At 38.3% G+C, this 15,314-nt stretch overlaps 2 protein-coding genes across 4 annotated transcripts; one reads left to right on the top strand and one right to left on the bottom strand.

The window, feature by feature from the left end:
- The first annotated feature begins 616 nt into the window (after positions 1-616).
- LOC141599356 (pentatricopeptide repeat-containing protein At3g09650, chloroplastic) lies at positions 617-3,267 on the top strand. The gene has a single exon (XM_074419349.1). It carries the CDS (start codon positions 756-758, stop codon positions 2,913-2,915), a length of 2,160 nt encoding a protein of 719 aa, XP_074275450.1. The 5' UTR covers positions 617-755; the 3' UTR covers positions 2,916-3,267.
- Positions 3,210-14,341, bottom strand: LOC141599334 (putative DNA helicase MCM8). 3 transcript variants are annotated; one of them, XM_074419319.1, is made up of 17 exons: positions 14,033-14,341; positions 12,919-13,059; positions 12,683-12,797; positions 12,339-12,561; positions 12,044-12,207; positions 11,532-11,795; positions 10,207-10,302; positions 9,939-10,091; positions 8,557-8,627; positions 7,892-8,010; positions 7,617-7,746; positions 5,398-5,452; positions 5,167-5,326; positions 4,888-5,062; positions 4,132-4,302; positions 3,924-4,037; positions 3,210-3,601 (listed from the first exon to the last, which is right to left on the bottom strand). In XM_074419319.1, the coding sequence occupies exons 1-17, from the start codon at positions 14,240-14,242 to the stop codon at positions 3,551-3,553; spliced, it is 2,412 nt and encodes an 803-aa protein (XP_074275420.1). In that variant the 5' UTR covers positions 14,243-14,341; the 3' UTR covers positions 3,210-3,550. The 3 variants fall into 3 exon arrangements, with proteins under 3 accessions (XP_074275420.1, XP_074275428.1, XP_074275436.1); XM_074419327.1 differs by having other exon boundaries at positions 5,167-5,323; XM_074419335.1 differs by having other exon boundaries at positions 5,401-5,452.
- Between the last annotated feature and the right edge of the window lie 973 nt (positions 14,342-15,314).

Below are 15,314 nucleotides of genomic sequence, written 5' to 3'. Positions count from 1 at the left end.
CTTATAAAGCTTAGTTTATTTTATTGGGTTAAACGAGTTAAGCAGGTTAAAAATGACCCGCTAAAAGATAAATAGGTTAAACATGACCTGCTAAAAGATAAATGGGTTAAACAGGTCGGGTTGGGTTATAGAAAAATTAAATGGGTTGGGTTAGGGTTGAGACAAATGACCCGTTTATGTAATTGGGTCGGGTTAGGGTTGGGGTAGTGATGACCCGTTTAAAGTTGACACGAACACGAACACGACACGACCTGATCTGTTTGCCAGGTCTATGTTTAGTAATATTGACTTTATTAATTAAAGGTCATAAGTTCAATCGCATTTCAATTTTAATTTTCTTCAATTTATTTGATAGTTGCTACATGCATTATATAAAAGTTAATAAATTATTTTTGATTTAATTATTCATTATTTGTTATTCATTAATATTTATGTACGTATAAAACACAATCGTAAACATTTACGTACAAAACATAAACATGGGGGTTTTCAGAAATTAAATCCAAATTCTTTGCTGCGGGTCCCACATTTATTATTATTTTTTTTTTAAAAAAAAATGTATGTGATGATGTGGCTTCATGAGGATGGGTTAAATGTTCTTGCTTTTATAAAGATAAGATCGCGAAGAAAAACGAGAGAATACCATATCTCCAACGTAACACATCCATGTCCACCAAAATCACTCCAAAATCTCCAATTCTCCATTAACACAAGATTCTAAAAAGCTTGACTCCAATGGAGAAACAACAACAACAATGAACACAATATTCTCACTATTATCGCCCTTACCATCACCATTATCAACCTCCACCACTTTACCTCTCTTCACTACACTTCCCACTTCAAAATCTCTCACTGTTTGCACCCCACGCGCCACCACAACAACCACCGCCAACACTCAAAACCATCCAACTCTCCTCTCTCTCCTCCGCCAAAGAAAAACCGACCAAGCTTGGTTACTTTACCAAAATACCCCTAATCTCCCTGACCCCACTTGCCTCAGCCGCTTAGTTTCCCAGCTCTCTTACCAAAATACCCCTGAATCACTCTCACGTGCTCAGTCCATAATCACGCGCCTCCGCCATGAAAACCAGCTTCACCGTCTCGATTCCAATTCGTTGGGATTGCTTGTTGTTTCTGCTGTTAAATTTGGGCATACCCTTTACGCCATTTCAATAATTAAGTCTATGTTAAAATCTAATTATTTACCTCATGTTAAGGCTTGGAGTGCCGTTGTCAGTAAGCTCGCTGCTTCGCCTGACGACGGCCCGATTAATGCTATTAAATTATTTAATTCTGTTATTAAGCGTGTTCGTCGAGTTGAAAATGATACCCTTGTGGCTAATTCTCAGCCTGATACTGCTGCATTTAATGGGGTGCTTAATGCTTGTGCTAATATTGGGGATGTAGGTATGTTTTGTCGGGTTTTCGATGAAATGGACGAGTTTAAGGCGGTTCCTGATGCTTTAACTTACAATGTGGTTATCAAATTATGTGGTAGAGTTAATAGGAAAGATTTGTTAGTTTGTGTGTTGGAGTTGATGTTGAGTAAAGGTGTTGAACCTTGTATTACTACATTGCATTCACTTGTCGCGGCTTATATTGGTTTTGGTGATTTAGGGACTGCTGAGAAGTTAGTTCAGGCGTTGCGTGAGGGTAGGACGGATATTTGTAAAGTCCTGAGGGACGCGAGTTTGAATGTTGTTGATGATGATTGTGATGACGGAGGAGGAAATGAGAGCGAGAATGATGCGTTTGAGAAGATTATTCCTAGGTCAATTCGTGATAGTACAGAAAATTTGTTGATGCCAAGAATATATAAGCCGAATTCTAGGATGTATACGACTTTAATGAAAGGGTATATGAAAGTAGGGAGAGTTGCTGATACTGTACGAATGTTAGAGGCTATGAGGCATCAGGAGGATAGTACTAGTCACCCTGATCATGTTTCGTATACTACGGTTATTTCTGCTCTGGTTAAAGCAGGGTCTATGGATAGGGCTAAGCAGGTTTTGTTTGAGATGAAAAAGGCTGGTATACCGGCTAATTTGGTGACCTATAATATTCTGCTTAAGGGTTATTGTCAGCAGTTGCAGGTTGACAAAGCGAAGGATTTGATGACGGAAATGACAGATGATGTGGGTATATTACCTGATGTGGTTTCGTATAATACAGTGATTGACGGTTGCATTTTGGTGGATGATAGTGCAGCTGCGCTAGAGTACTTTAATGAGATGAGAGCGCGAGGGATTGCTCCTAGTAAAATTAGTTACACTACTTTGATGAAGGCATTCGCTTTGTCCGGGCAACCCAAGTTAGCTAGCAAGGTGTTTGATGAGATGTTGAAGGATCCTAGAGTGAAAGTTGATCAAGTAGCTTGGAATATGTTGGTTGAAGGATATTGTAGGTTAGGTCTAATTGAAGAAGCGAATAAGGTGGTTGCGAGAATGAGGGAATATGGATTTCACCCCAATGTGTCTACTTACGGTAGCCTTGCGAACGGGATTGCAATAGCTAGGAAGCCGGGTGAAGCGTTACTTTTGTGGAATGAGGTGAAGGAGAGGTGTGCTGCAAGTAGAGAGGGAGTTACAGCAGATTCTTCGGCACCACCACCGTTATATCCTGATGAGGGTCTGTTAGATACTTTGGCTGATATTTGTGTGAGAGCCGCCTTCTTTAGAAAGGCATTGGAGATTGTGGCTTGTATGGAGGAGAATGGAATTTCACCCAATAAGACCAAATTTACGAGGATTTATGTGGAGATGCATTCAAGGATGTTCACTAGTAAGCACGCATCCCAAGCAAGGCAGGACAGAAGGCGCGAGAGAAAGAGAGCTGCTGAAGCTTTCAAATTCTGGTTAGGGTTGCCAAACGAGTATTATGGCAGTGAATGGAGTGTTGATTCCGGTGACTGACAGTTGTTCGGCCCAAGCAAACCAATGTATCATGTCTGAGCATGACTTGCCAGAAGAAAGCTTGCATCAGTCTCATACACACGAAGGGATAAACTCTAATCTTATACCCCGATTATAGTATTATATGAATATGTATGGCACAAAACTGTGTTGAAGCCCCTTAAATAGGTTTGGAAGGTCATTGACTGTATTATGGGGTCACAACGAATTAGGGACACAATTTACGATTCCATGGTCACAAATTGGAATCAAAATTTGGTAGCATGTACTGCATGTCTGTATCCAATAAGCTTGTACTTGTAAAGTCGTTACGCTTGGACAATATGATTAGTGAAGAAAATTGGTTCGTAAATACAATGTTGCATACTCCTATAAAGCAGAAATTATACATCTGTATATACATAAACGCACACAGTCGCACACGCAGAGAAAGCCAAAACCAGCTCTGATCTGAAGTCCTTAACAGTATGCCAGTATGGGATATGCCACGGTGCAGAGCTAACAGCCTAGCCTGTGTTTAGTGTTCACAGTCTGATATCTATCTCATTAGTAACATGCTCCGTTGAGGCCACACAGCGACTCTGATCTGACAGTGTTGTACAGACTTATGAGCCACATTGAAAGAGTGTCCACGTCTAGACCCTAGACCTTGATGACTGACTTCTCGAATAAGCAGATGATGCCAGCTACAAATAGAGTCCAAAATGTGTGTGTTAAAGATTTGCTTAAAATTCATGTCATCAAGAGGTAATCCCAAAAGATGGTGATTGCAATAATAAAAAGGCGATAATAAAATGCAGATGAACACAGCAGTACAGCACTTTTATGAAGCAGTGGCTAATTGTCTTGCTAAAAGTATCTTATTGTTGAACATCTTCAAATGCTAAAGGACATTAAGTCAGACTATAATTGGACAAGATCGTGTCGAGAAGCAACATCTGATAGGCCAGAAATATTTCAGAGATGATCATTCTGAGATCGAACAAAGGCAAAGAGCGTTCTACGTACCTGATATGTCCTAGGTCCCTTTTTGATCAAAAACCCAACTGTATTCAAGTTATCCACAAATACATCAATGTCTGGAACTCTTAGACTTATTCTGTCTGCCAGACCATATATTTCCTGGGTTGAGAGAAAGAGACTTCCTCATCATTTTGCATATTATACAATTAAATATGTTATGTAATAGGAAAGACTAGGAAATAAAATTGCATACTGAGATTGAAAAGCAATCTTTCTGGTCCAACTCTGATTGCTTATTCAGGGCACTTAAGAATCGCTTTGCTTCCTTCTGTTGACTCATTCCTCCACTGCGAGCAAAATCAATTACTCCATGTTCATCGACATACTTATCATACAAAGATTCTTTCATGATTTCCACAACATCCTGTAATGTCATTGAGATAAAAAGACAAGTGAGAATCTTTTTCAAAAAAATCACTAAACACTTACTTGGAAAATTATCAAATGCAAGTTGATTGTGTCATGTGATGTGATACACAGCCTCTATACTGAGGGAATTTGTGACATGATGCAACAGAAGTACAGTATCACCATTACCAGGCTTCCACATATGTTATTTTCAGCAGAAATACATTGTTAAAGTATGATAATTTCAAATTTAAGGCATCAGATGCCAATTGGATTTCAGGCTTGGCAGGAATAATGCAAACTCAATAGGAATTTCACTACTCCTGCGAGTAATTTGTCTTGCCATCTCATAATTCTAGTGATTTTTAGAGCAACGCATACAAGTAGTAAACGCTTCAATCGATTTTCCATACCATGAAGCAACGGTGATTATTATGTCCTATTTATCTCCATTAGTTTGTTAATATAATCTTAAGAGTTATTTGTAAAGCTATTCCAGGCTTTTTTTGGTTTACAAAAGTAAGCATAATTATATTTTCACAATTGTTACTCTCTTGGTGGTACCAAAAAAAAAAATTGTTACTCTCTTGGTTCTACTTACCAGAGCATCTTGTTCAGTTATCTCTTCTCTCAAGTCTATCCGAGCACGAGCCTCTGCAAGCCTTACTAAACTTTCTAGCTGCCTTGCAGTTATAGGAGTACCATCAGCTGAGGTGTTACGATCTCTCAACCGCAAATAAAAATTCTGCAGGATTTCTGCAGCTGACCTTGACATCCTGGGGAAAAAAGGGCGGCCCGGAAATATAACCCCTTTCTCATAAGAAAAGCCTAAGAAAAGACAGCTTGGACAGAGTACAGAATACAAAGATTATTGGCATACCGAGGAAAGACAAAAGTCCGTGCATAAGCAATATACTTCCTAAGGAGAGAAGCAGGCAGTGGGACAAATTCACTGTCTTTCTTTGGATCTAGTCTCAGCTTTGAAACCAAGGACTCATTTTTTCCACTGATATCTGATTCCCCTATGCTTTGTGACGCTACTGTAGGTATAGAATTATCAGCAGCATGATAGAAGTTGAAAGACTATAAAACCACAAACTCATGCACATACCACCTCTGCAAATCTTTTTGAAAGTGGAAGATTTATCTCCATAATCAGAATGAAGCTGCAATAGAAAGAAAGAAAACATATTTAATTATGTCTTCTAAAAACTTCTACACATAAACAAAGAAAAAGAAATGCTAAAAGCAAGGTATCAACCAAATGAAAATGACCAGAACCAACTTCAAAAGATACGTGATCATGTTGTACCCTATAATCTGCTTACACCAAAGTACCTTAAGGTCCATTAAATATCATCAAGAACCGTTATACTACCTGTACTTCTTGGATAGAGCATTCTATAGTATAACTTTACATGAAAGTTTTTTATCCACAAGTGCATGAATGTCTGTTGTAAATCTTCTAATCAGTTTAACTAAAATCACTCTTTTATAGAATTCAAAAAAAAATCACACTTTTATATAATGTGATAGATGAGAGACCTAAGAAAGGAGAATCTATTTTTGAAATAATGGTCAAAAATAAAATATTTGTCGTTTTGGGTCGGTTTTGAAAATATTTGTCAAAATGGTGTCCACGTAGGCTCGGGATTTCTGGACCTAAAACACGCCACTACCAATGGCGTGTTTATAATGAGTACGGAAAGAAACTTCATTAAAAAATGGACTAAAATAAACACGCCATTGGGAATGGCGGGTTTCGGAGGGGAAACACGCCACCCCTAATGGCGTGTCATATGTAATTTTTTTTTTTTTTTTTTTTTTTTTTAAAGTTCAGTCAGGAAAAAAATTGTTGTAAAGACACGCCACTACTAATGGCGTGTTTCCTTCACAAAACACGCCATTAGTAGTGGCGTGTTTCATGTCTAAAAATCCCGAGCCTACGTGGACACCATTTTGACAAATATTTTCAAAACCGACCCAAAACGACAAATATTTTTTTTTTGACCATTATTTCAAAAATGGACTCAAGAAAGGATGATTTATTGAATTTGAAGATCATTCTCGAGTTATAATCACAAAAAGCAATGAACTAAACAGCTGACTGTGTTTATTTGTTACCAAATGTGACTTGATATATAATGAAGCGTGTCCAGTTGTCAATTCAGGAAATCAGGAAACAACCAACTACCGTCACATATTGTTGACTGCCATTGTGTTCATAAAACAAAGAAAATAGTTTCTAAAAGAAGCATAAAACTAGGGCTGTCTGAGATAGGCTAACAGCAGGGCACAAGTTTTAGGGGACATCCTTAGTCACAGACTCAGACATTGAAGTTGATGACTTTTGCACAGTCGCTTTAGGTGGTTCACCAAGAAGACTATTACAGAAAGAAAATCATCTACCAGCATTTTGATGTTAAGGGCTAACAGCAGGGCACAAGTTTTAGGGGACATCCTTAGTCACAGACTCGGACATTGAAGTTGATGACTTTTGCACAGTCGCTTTAGGTGGTTCACCAAGAAGACTATTACAGAAAGAAAATCATCTACCAGCATTTTGATGTTAAGGGGACTCAAGGATTAAATTATGAATTAAACTGGAAAACAGTTATAAAGCAAGAACCATGTTTTGGATCTACCATCTATCAAAAGAGCTCAATATTTGTAAGCATAAAGTATGCCCAAGATGATTCCTAAGAAAGGCCACGATAAAAAGAGTGGTCACTGCTCCTCACTATTACAAATAGATCATCAATTAACATTTCAGACGGAACAATAAATTCAGAAATAGTTCAAATTCTGAGATATCTTGTTAAATGATACTACCTCCGATTCTTTGGAAAGGCTCCATCTGTTTTTTGCACAAGAATTAATGTTGCGAGTGGGAATCAAGTAGGGTGAGATTTTAGTAACAAAAATGTACTCAAAATGGAAATGAGGCAATTATAGTGAATAAATAAAAAACGGAATATGAGGCATTTCCTGAGAATCGGAGGGAGTACTAGAACAAGAACTATCATGTATATCTAGAAGTTGTTTCATTAAGAGATCTATAAAGATTAACATCAATAGTATGCCCAAGTTGTTTCCTAGGAAAGGCTACCATTTAAAGAGAGACCACTGCTCCGAGCTCTTTAAGGCAGATAACTTCCCAGCTCTCTCTCTACTCGCTTATTATGAACAAATCAGTCACCTCAAAACACAGAAACAGGCAAATCCACAAGAGCTAAGAATGATGAAATCCTGTCATGTCTTTGTCTCTGTGTTCACATAAAGCTACAACAGGAAAGAACAAAAGCAAAATACAGTCATATGATTTCTTACAGCCATAATGTGCTCCGAAAGCCGTTTATCCAGATGCTCATCAGGTCTATCCAGCAATATGAAAACCAAGTCAAATCGTGAAAGAAGAGGAGAACTCATCTTCAGGTTTTCATTCACAGTCTTCGCGCGACTGAAAATCACAAAAAAAAAAAAAAAAATAAGAATTGCAAGAAAGAAATGAATCAATAAAGTCTACACATGTTGATGATATCATAAATTGATACTTCATACTATAGAACAAAAAAAAAACAATGAGAAAGAAAAATAGACATTACTCATAATGACCACCGACAGGGTTCGCAGCAGCTAATATAGTAGTCCGCGCTGATAGACTTGCTACAAGTCCTGCCTTTGCGACGGATACACATTGTTGCTCCATTGCTTCTAGCAGGGCCTAAAAAAGACATAGCAGTACTTTAATGTGCGTGAGGAGAAAAGATTTTACTTTACCTGAACTTACTAGAATCCATTTCACCATAGAAAATCCCATATTAGATAATCTTTTTTAAAAAAATAATCCAAAATCCATGTAGCCAAGGAAAGTGATATTCGTACCAAATCCTATATGAATTATTGAATCCCACCATAGTGGGTGTCATTTCCTGCAAGAGCTTCTTAGCCAAAAGCTTAAAATGATGGTTGAGACCAAACCAATGATTATGTATCCTAATATTTCCAATATCCATAATTTTTTTCTTTTAGAGGAAAGCCAAAAGAAAGGGTCCAAAAGTAAATGGTTTCTCTTTGAATTAATCATCCAGTATCTAAACAATTAATTAAAGGGAATTTGCAAAACTTTTTCATCAAGAATTCACAAGGGTTTAATCTTTCTTTAAGGAGGAGGGGAGAGGGGCTAAGCTTCATATGCCATTAAAAAAACAAAGAATTATCAAACACAAGAATATAGGGGAGGGAAATTCAGATACTAAGAAGGCCACACCTGATGTTCTGCAGACATCTTATCAAATTCATCAATGCAACATAGTCCACGGTCTGCAAGTACCACAGCACCTATAGGGGGCAGATGCTAGCATTCAGAGCAAGCTTACTTTGATGTCCAATAAAAATTTGAATAAAAAGAATACGAGTCTCAAAGTAGGAAGCCATATACAGTGTTAAAACTATACACTGATTTTAAAATGCTGACTTCCTGATTTACTCAATTACATAACGCGATTACATGACTAGTACTTGAGCTCAATGCTGCATCAAAGAGACATTTATAAAACTTTCTGTGGGACAAGAGAATAACACAAACAAAGTCAAAGCAAAATATATTAGATGATCCGTCAAAGGAAGCCTTACCTCTCTCATAGTCTCATGTAGTCAATTTTCCACAAATGTGTTGGAAAACAGAACGTGCTTTCTGTCAGAGGACATAGCTTAGATAGGAATTTGTTATGATCTAGGACTTTGTCTACCCCAAATAGGAGAGCTGTAGCTGTTTAGATGTAAACCCCCCCCCCCTCTCTCTCTCTCTCTCTCTCTCTCTCTCTCTAATGTTATAACTGCGACTAATTACCTCCAGTTTCATCTATTTCTGCTTTTGACAATTTTTTATCGAGGTACTTCCTGTGCTACTTCAATACCTTTTTGTTTTAGTTAACTTTAGGGGGGTTTCTGAAAACCCTATCCAGCAATGCTAATTTCCTGCATGCATAAGGACCTTATCACACCTAATGCAAGGCAAGTAGGCAACATATCCTTTCTGAGAGTAGCCATTGTCTGGCACTTTACTAGTTTCTCCAGGAACAAAGATATCATGTATTTCTGAAAGAGAGTTAGTAATGTACCGAAGATGTTATAACTTGCATGTGGACTCGTCACAGAAGTCAACACTCTTCTCTCACAGTTCTGTGGGGAAAAAAAAATTCCAGGTTCCAGCACTCCAGCAATAAACATACACATACCTTACATGAGTTCAAAGCACCACAAAAAAACCAAGTGTGTAGAATACACTAAACTACGAACAGAAGAACAGTCAAATAGTTCTAAGACGCCTTTCTTAGAGAACAGACTTGGTAACAGCTAAAGATGAAACTACAGATTCTTCCATGCTACTTAAAATCCAGTGGGGTAGATGTAAATCACTGTAATATACCAAGTTCAGAGAAACCAATCAATGCCTCGAAAGATGATTTTCTCTAAGATGTCAGAAGATATATTCCAAATTGTAAGTAGCCACAAGAACTTGCAGCAAAATGCTCTAAAAGTATTTCAAAAACAAAATGTAATAACCAAGCACTTCTAGTTCAGACTTTCAGATATTGGTCAAACGTGGTCGATATATATGCAGTAAAAAGAAGCATGCAGAATCAGTACCAGCCTCAAAAGCATAGTCGCTCGTCATGCGGTCCCTTACAACAGCCACTGTAAGGCCAGCATTTGTCGTAGCGTTTCCACAGACGTAAATGCCACGAGGAGAGACTGCAGCTGCTGCCTGAAGCAACTGGCTCTTGCCCAATCCAGGATCACCTGAGTATAAGAAAGTTCCAATGCTATGCTGTAATTTGCACGTGAATTAAAGGCGCACAGGAGTCTCCATGGAGCCCCAATTTTAAGAAAACATAGAGAAACGACATGTGCTTACCAACTACTATGACATGAATGTCTCCTCTGACAGGTACTTTATTTTGATCCATCGAATGCTTGCGCACGCCGCCAAACAAAGAGAGAGTTATTCCCGCTGTAAACATAGTGTAGTAGTTTTAACTTAGGAAACACTGAAGACAAAAAGAACTAGGATACATTTTTAGGCATAAGACAGATCTTGCTTTGGTTTTAAATTGTGGCCCAGACACATTTATGAATTTCACAAAGACTAATCCTTTGTTTGGATAGAGAGTTTTGAAGGAAAAGGGAGGAGAACAGTTTCCTTTGATTTGGTCAGCAAACATGAGTTGGAGGAAAAATAAATCCCTCTATTTCCCTCCTAAAAGAAGAATAAAAGTACTGCCAACATAGGAAATATTTGGAGGGAGACATTGCTCTATCATCCTCCCCTCCCAATCCTCCTTTCTTGTATCCAAATGAAGGGTAAATAAGGAACGTGTTAGGACACTTGGATGATGGTAAGTGAAAAGACTTTGAGAGGTAGAGGAACACCTAAGAAAACATGAACAAGGGTGACTCTAAGCAATATGAGTTTGCATGGGATTGAAGGATACAAAACTGGTGATGACTGAGTGGAAGGAAATAATTCATGTGAATGATGGATTTTAACTTTCTTTTTTTTGTCTTGTTATTTGATGTTTTATTTTACCTTTCTTCTATTAATTTTCTCAATTTTTTCGGTTCATTTAAAAATATTCTTTGGTAAGTTTCTCAAATTTTTAATATACTTCTCTTTTCTTCTCTTCACACTATTCATTTCCTAGCGTATAGTCCCTTCTAAATGTTTACCACATTGACAATCCCATATGATGATTCATACTAGCTGACTAAAAAATAATTTTGGGACTAAGACTTCATTGTCATTGTTGTAGCCTCAGTTCTGTCTTATATTTCAAATTTAGAAATCCTTTAGCCCTATAAGATTGCTGAATTGGTTCATCACAGCAGTCTAGCACTCTAATTACACGATTTAATACGTCCACCAGACATAACATATTCAGACATAAACAATTGTGTATCTTCTAAGGTATGTGCACGTTTACAGAGACTAAGAAACTGAGTTCCAAGAGTGAAAAGGAGACTCATAAGGAACGGTGTACAATTTCAGATGCTAGACTATTATATCAGGGATGAGTTTCGTGAATTGCATGTCCGCATGAAATGACAATTCACATCACCATAATATGCACAGTACGCATTAGGACCACACACAGAAATCATCTATAGATAAGACCCACACTGAAATGAAGAAATAATAAACTGGAGTAACCCTAAAAATGAAATAACAGGAATTTATATTACCCTTAACAAGTTCGTGGCCATATATAGATGGACATACAGACTGGATTATTTGTCGAAAGACATCTGGACCATGTTCTTCAGAGAACTTCACAATGAACTCCAGATCCCTTGGAGAAAAGGAAAATAAATCAGACATCTCAGACGCTCTAGCATCAGCAGTTGTGTATTGGGATCCCTCTGGAATAGACTGTGATTTGGAATTTGTAACAGAAACTCCCTCCAGATAAAGATAATACAATCCTTGGTACTTGCTTTTTGACTTCCCTGAAAATTTCCACATGAAGTAGTTATAGATGTTAGTTAGGTTTGCTTCAAAAAAAGAAAAAGGAACTTCACATAGCATTTTATGTGCACCGAATCAAGTCACTCAGTCATCAATCACTATCTTTAGAAAGACATGGCTCACACATACCAACAGGCTTTTGACTGACACAATCATTAACATAGACAAACAATATACATTCATACAGGAAGAGACAGACAAAGAGATCCACATTATGTTTAGGAAATACCTCCTCCAAGGTCCATGTAGTTATTAATTTGCCTAATAATTCCCATTACTGTCATCACATCACCAGGAATGCAAGCATCTACAAGATCTTCAGTAAGTTCGCATTCGACTGTTCGAGGAACCCGCCCCTCTTCATGATTTTCAGGTTTCAGAAGCTCCTGCAGCCTAAAAATTGACTACATAACACTACATCTAAGGTCTAGATAAAATAATATACATGACTACTTCAATTATTAGACATATTGAAATCTAAGGATGGTCATGCTCGTTCGATTTTCAGTGGACAAGAGTCTCGCCTTATTTTCTGAAAATCAATGGACTGTGCAGTAGATCTCATCGGAGAGAATGTTCTGCCTTTGCAGCATTGCATCACACATCTTGCTGGTGGAGAGTATTTCCCGTCAGGAAAAAAACGTTCTATGTCAGCTCCACACTGAGTGCATTTGAATGTCATCTGAATCACCAACGGTCTAACGGTGCTTACCTTTACAACAGTGCCCCTTACAGATACCAGCCTATCTGCCATTTCAACCCATTAAATAAAATCATCAGTTTCTTTTGCCTGACATGTTTACCAATTTCAGAGAGTCTTAGGTGATTTTTTCAGCAAAACATTGAGTCAAAGTTGTTTTATACTTACCGATATAGGCTGCTTTAAGGTTCTTCAAAGCAATCATAGATTCGGGATAGTTATAAGGCCGAATATTTATTTTTAGATAAGGATCCAACTTGCTTTTCTCCTTGAGAGACATAACCTGTGTTTGAAGAAGCATTCCGTCAGGACAAAAATAAAGTTTCATTACCATCTACTTACTATGGGTGTGAAACAACAGGAAAGCATAGGATAGCTGCGATAAGACTCACTGAAAGTTGTACCTTATGAATGGCCATTCCCATGCATAAGAGTGCATCTTTAGGGTTTTCTTCAAGATTCGTGTAGAAACACTCAAGATCGCATATCTTTTTGAACTCTTGAATGTTGAGTGACAAAGAAAACACCCCGTCTACATGTTTAACCTACAACATTTGGTTGAGCATTATGATCTTTCATAACAAAAGCAAACTGATAAATTGGACCTCGACGTTCCAGATAGTCAATATTTGCCTTGCTCACTAAAACGTCCATAATTTACGCCTGCTTTCAATATTTTCTACCATAACTTAACTGCATAATTAGCTCCACTCCAGGTGAAATGACAAAATTAAAATATTTAGTGCAAATCCCTTTCTCCGCCATATTGCTTAATTCACAATGAATAAGAGTATCATTTGAAGCATGTTACATTACTCCCTCCGTCCCAGTCAATAGCTCCACTCCAGGTGAAATGACAGAATTAAAATATTTAGCGCAAATCCCTTTCTCCGTCATATTGCTTAATTCACAATGAATAAGAGTAACGTTTGAAGCATGTTACATTACTCCCTCCGTCCCAGTCGTCCCAGTCAATAGTTTACATTTGCTTAATTCCCCCTCACAAAATAAAGTAAATGTAAATTATTCACCGGGACAAAGGGAGTATATAGGTTTAAGTGCGTGCCAGGGTATGTTCAAACTGATTCGTGATTCGCTGATGGTCGAGTGAGTCCGATGACTGTGAAACTAGTACACACAAGAGCACAACAATATCTCGAATCAAGGACATGCACTTAATCAATTTCAGCACCTCACTAAAGTGTAATCATCCAATGTCACAATATCATGTTTCATCTATCTAAGCAACAACGCAGTACCTAAACAGCCTAATGTACCGATGAGGTTTTAGCCTAGTAAGTATAACGGACGTACAGTGGATAATAGGTAGCACATTCGAACGATGGAAACAAACAATTCAATAACTCTTGCACGTCGGAAACAATGCTCAGAAGTATCGGCATACTAATCAAGCCTGATAAACCTAACCGATTTAATTGCAATTAAATAATCCGTGAAAATAACAGATATAACTAACAAAAAGGGGAAATTTGTAAAAATTAGGTTGGAGAAAAGTACCTGAGAGACGAAAAATTGGCCGCGAGGAGAAGCGAAGAAGCAGACGAGCTTGGAGACGAGAAGGTATCTGGAATCTTGATAGGAGAGCTCAATTTGGGGGAAGTATAGCGGCCATTGATGAGTAAGATCGCAATTGTAAGGTTCCATTGTTGAACCTCTTTGATTTTGCCGCATTTTTGTAATTGCGTTTTCTCCATTGCTTCTCTCCATAGCTGCTGCCGTATCTCCTCTCCTTGCGCTCCTTTTCTGCAGTTTGGCGGGAAAAATGGTTCCAGGTTTACTACATTCACAAATTTAAGGCGGTTGACCAAATTGTAGTCATATATTCTGATACTAGTGAGAGAAAGTTCTCTGTTTTTCCTTTGAATGTCATCACCCAAAACCGGTCTCCCTCCGGAGACTCCCCACCAATCAAATGGTAGCACAGAGGTTCCCTCTCCCTCTGAACAGTCCCCCGACATGTTTCCACCCCTCCCAAAAAACGCTAAGAGGAAAACCATGCACCTCTCTGACTTCCTCGCCGTCCCACACCAACCTGGGATCGTGTCCTCCGCCCCTATCCGGGGAGATCTCAATCCCTCTACGGAAAATCCTCTTACCCCAGGTGTTTCGTACTCATCGATGGCGCAGGGTTTTGTCACTAATCCTGTTTCACCTGAAAATTCTTGGACGGATGAAAATGAAAGCGACTCCGAGGACGACATTGAAGATGAAGAGGAAGAGGACCAACTATGCCCTAAAATCTATCTCACAAAAGAAGAAAAAGCAGCTCTACGCAAACCTTGGCGCCATGCTCTTATTATTAAAATGTTCGATAAAAAGATCGGATATCTATCCTTGATGAGGAAACTACAAACGAAATGGTCAATCAAAGGTAAGTTAACCTTGACGGATCTCAACAATTCTTATTATGTGGCCCGTTTCTCTTCCCGGCAGGACTATGAATTTGTTATTACGCAAGGCCCTTGGATGATCGACGACCATTACCTCACTATACGAAAATGGGTTCCCAATTTTACTCCCTCTGAAGATAGCATTAAGTTTTTGACGGCTTGGGTTCGTATCCCAAACTTGCCCGTGGAATACTTTAACGAAACTTTCCTTAAGAAGGTAGGATCGAAGATAGGCAAAGTCATCAGAATAGACAAGAATACGGCCTCGGCTGAGCGGGGTCAATTTACAAGACTAAGTGTTGAAGTGGATATCACAAAACCACTTCTTTCCAAATTCCGTTTATATGGCAAAATTTACTGTGTCCAATACGAAGGGTTGAAGATGATCT

Source organism: Silene latifolia, chromosome 1 (assembly GCF_048544455.1).
Source record: "Silene latifolia isolate original U9 population chromosome 1, ASM4854445v1, whole genome shotgun sequence".
Taxonomy (NCBI): domain Eukaryota; kingdom Viridiplantae; phylum Streptophyta; class Magnoliopsida; order Caryophyllales; family Caryophyllaceae; genus Silene; species Silene latifolia.
Note: the sequence above shows the minus strand (reverse complement) of the source record. Positions and strands in the feature narration are given on the sequence as shown.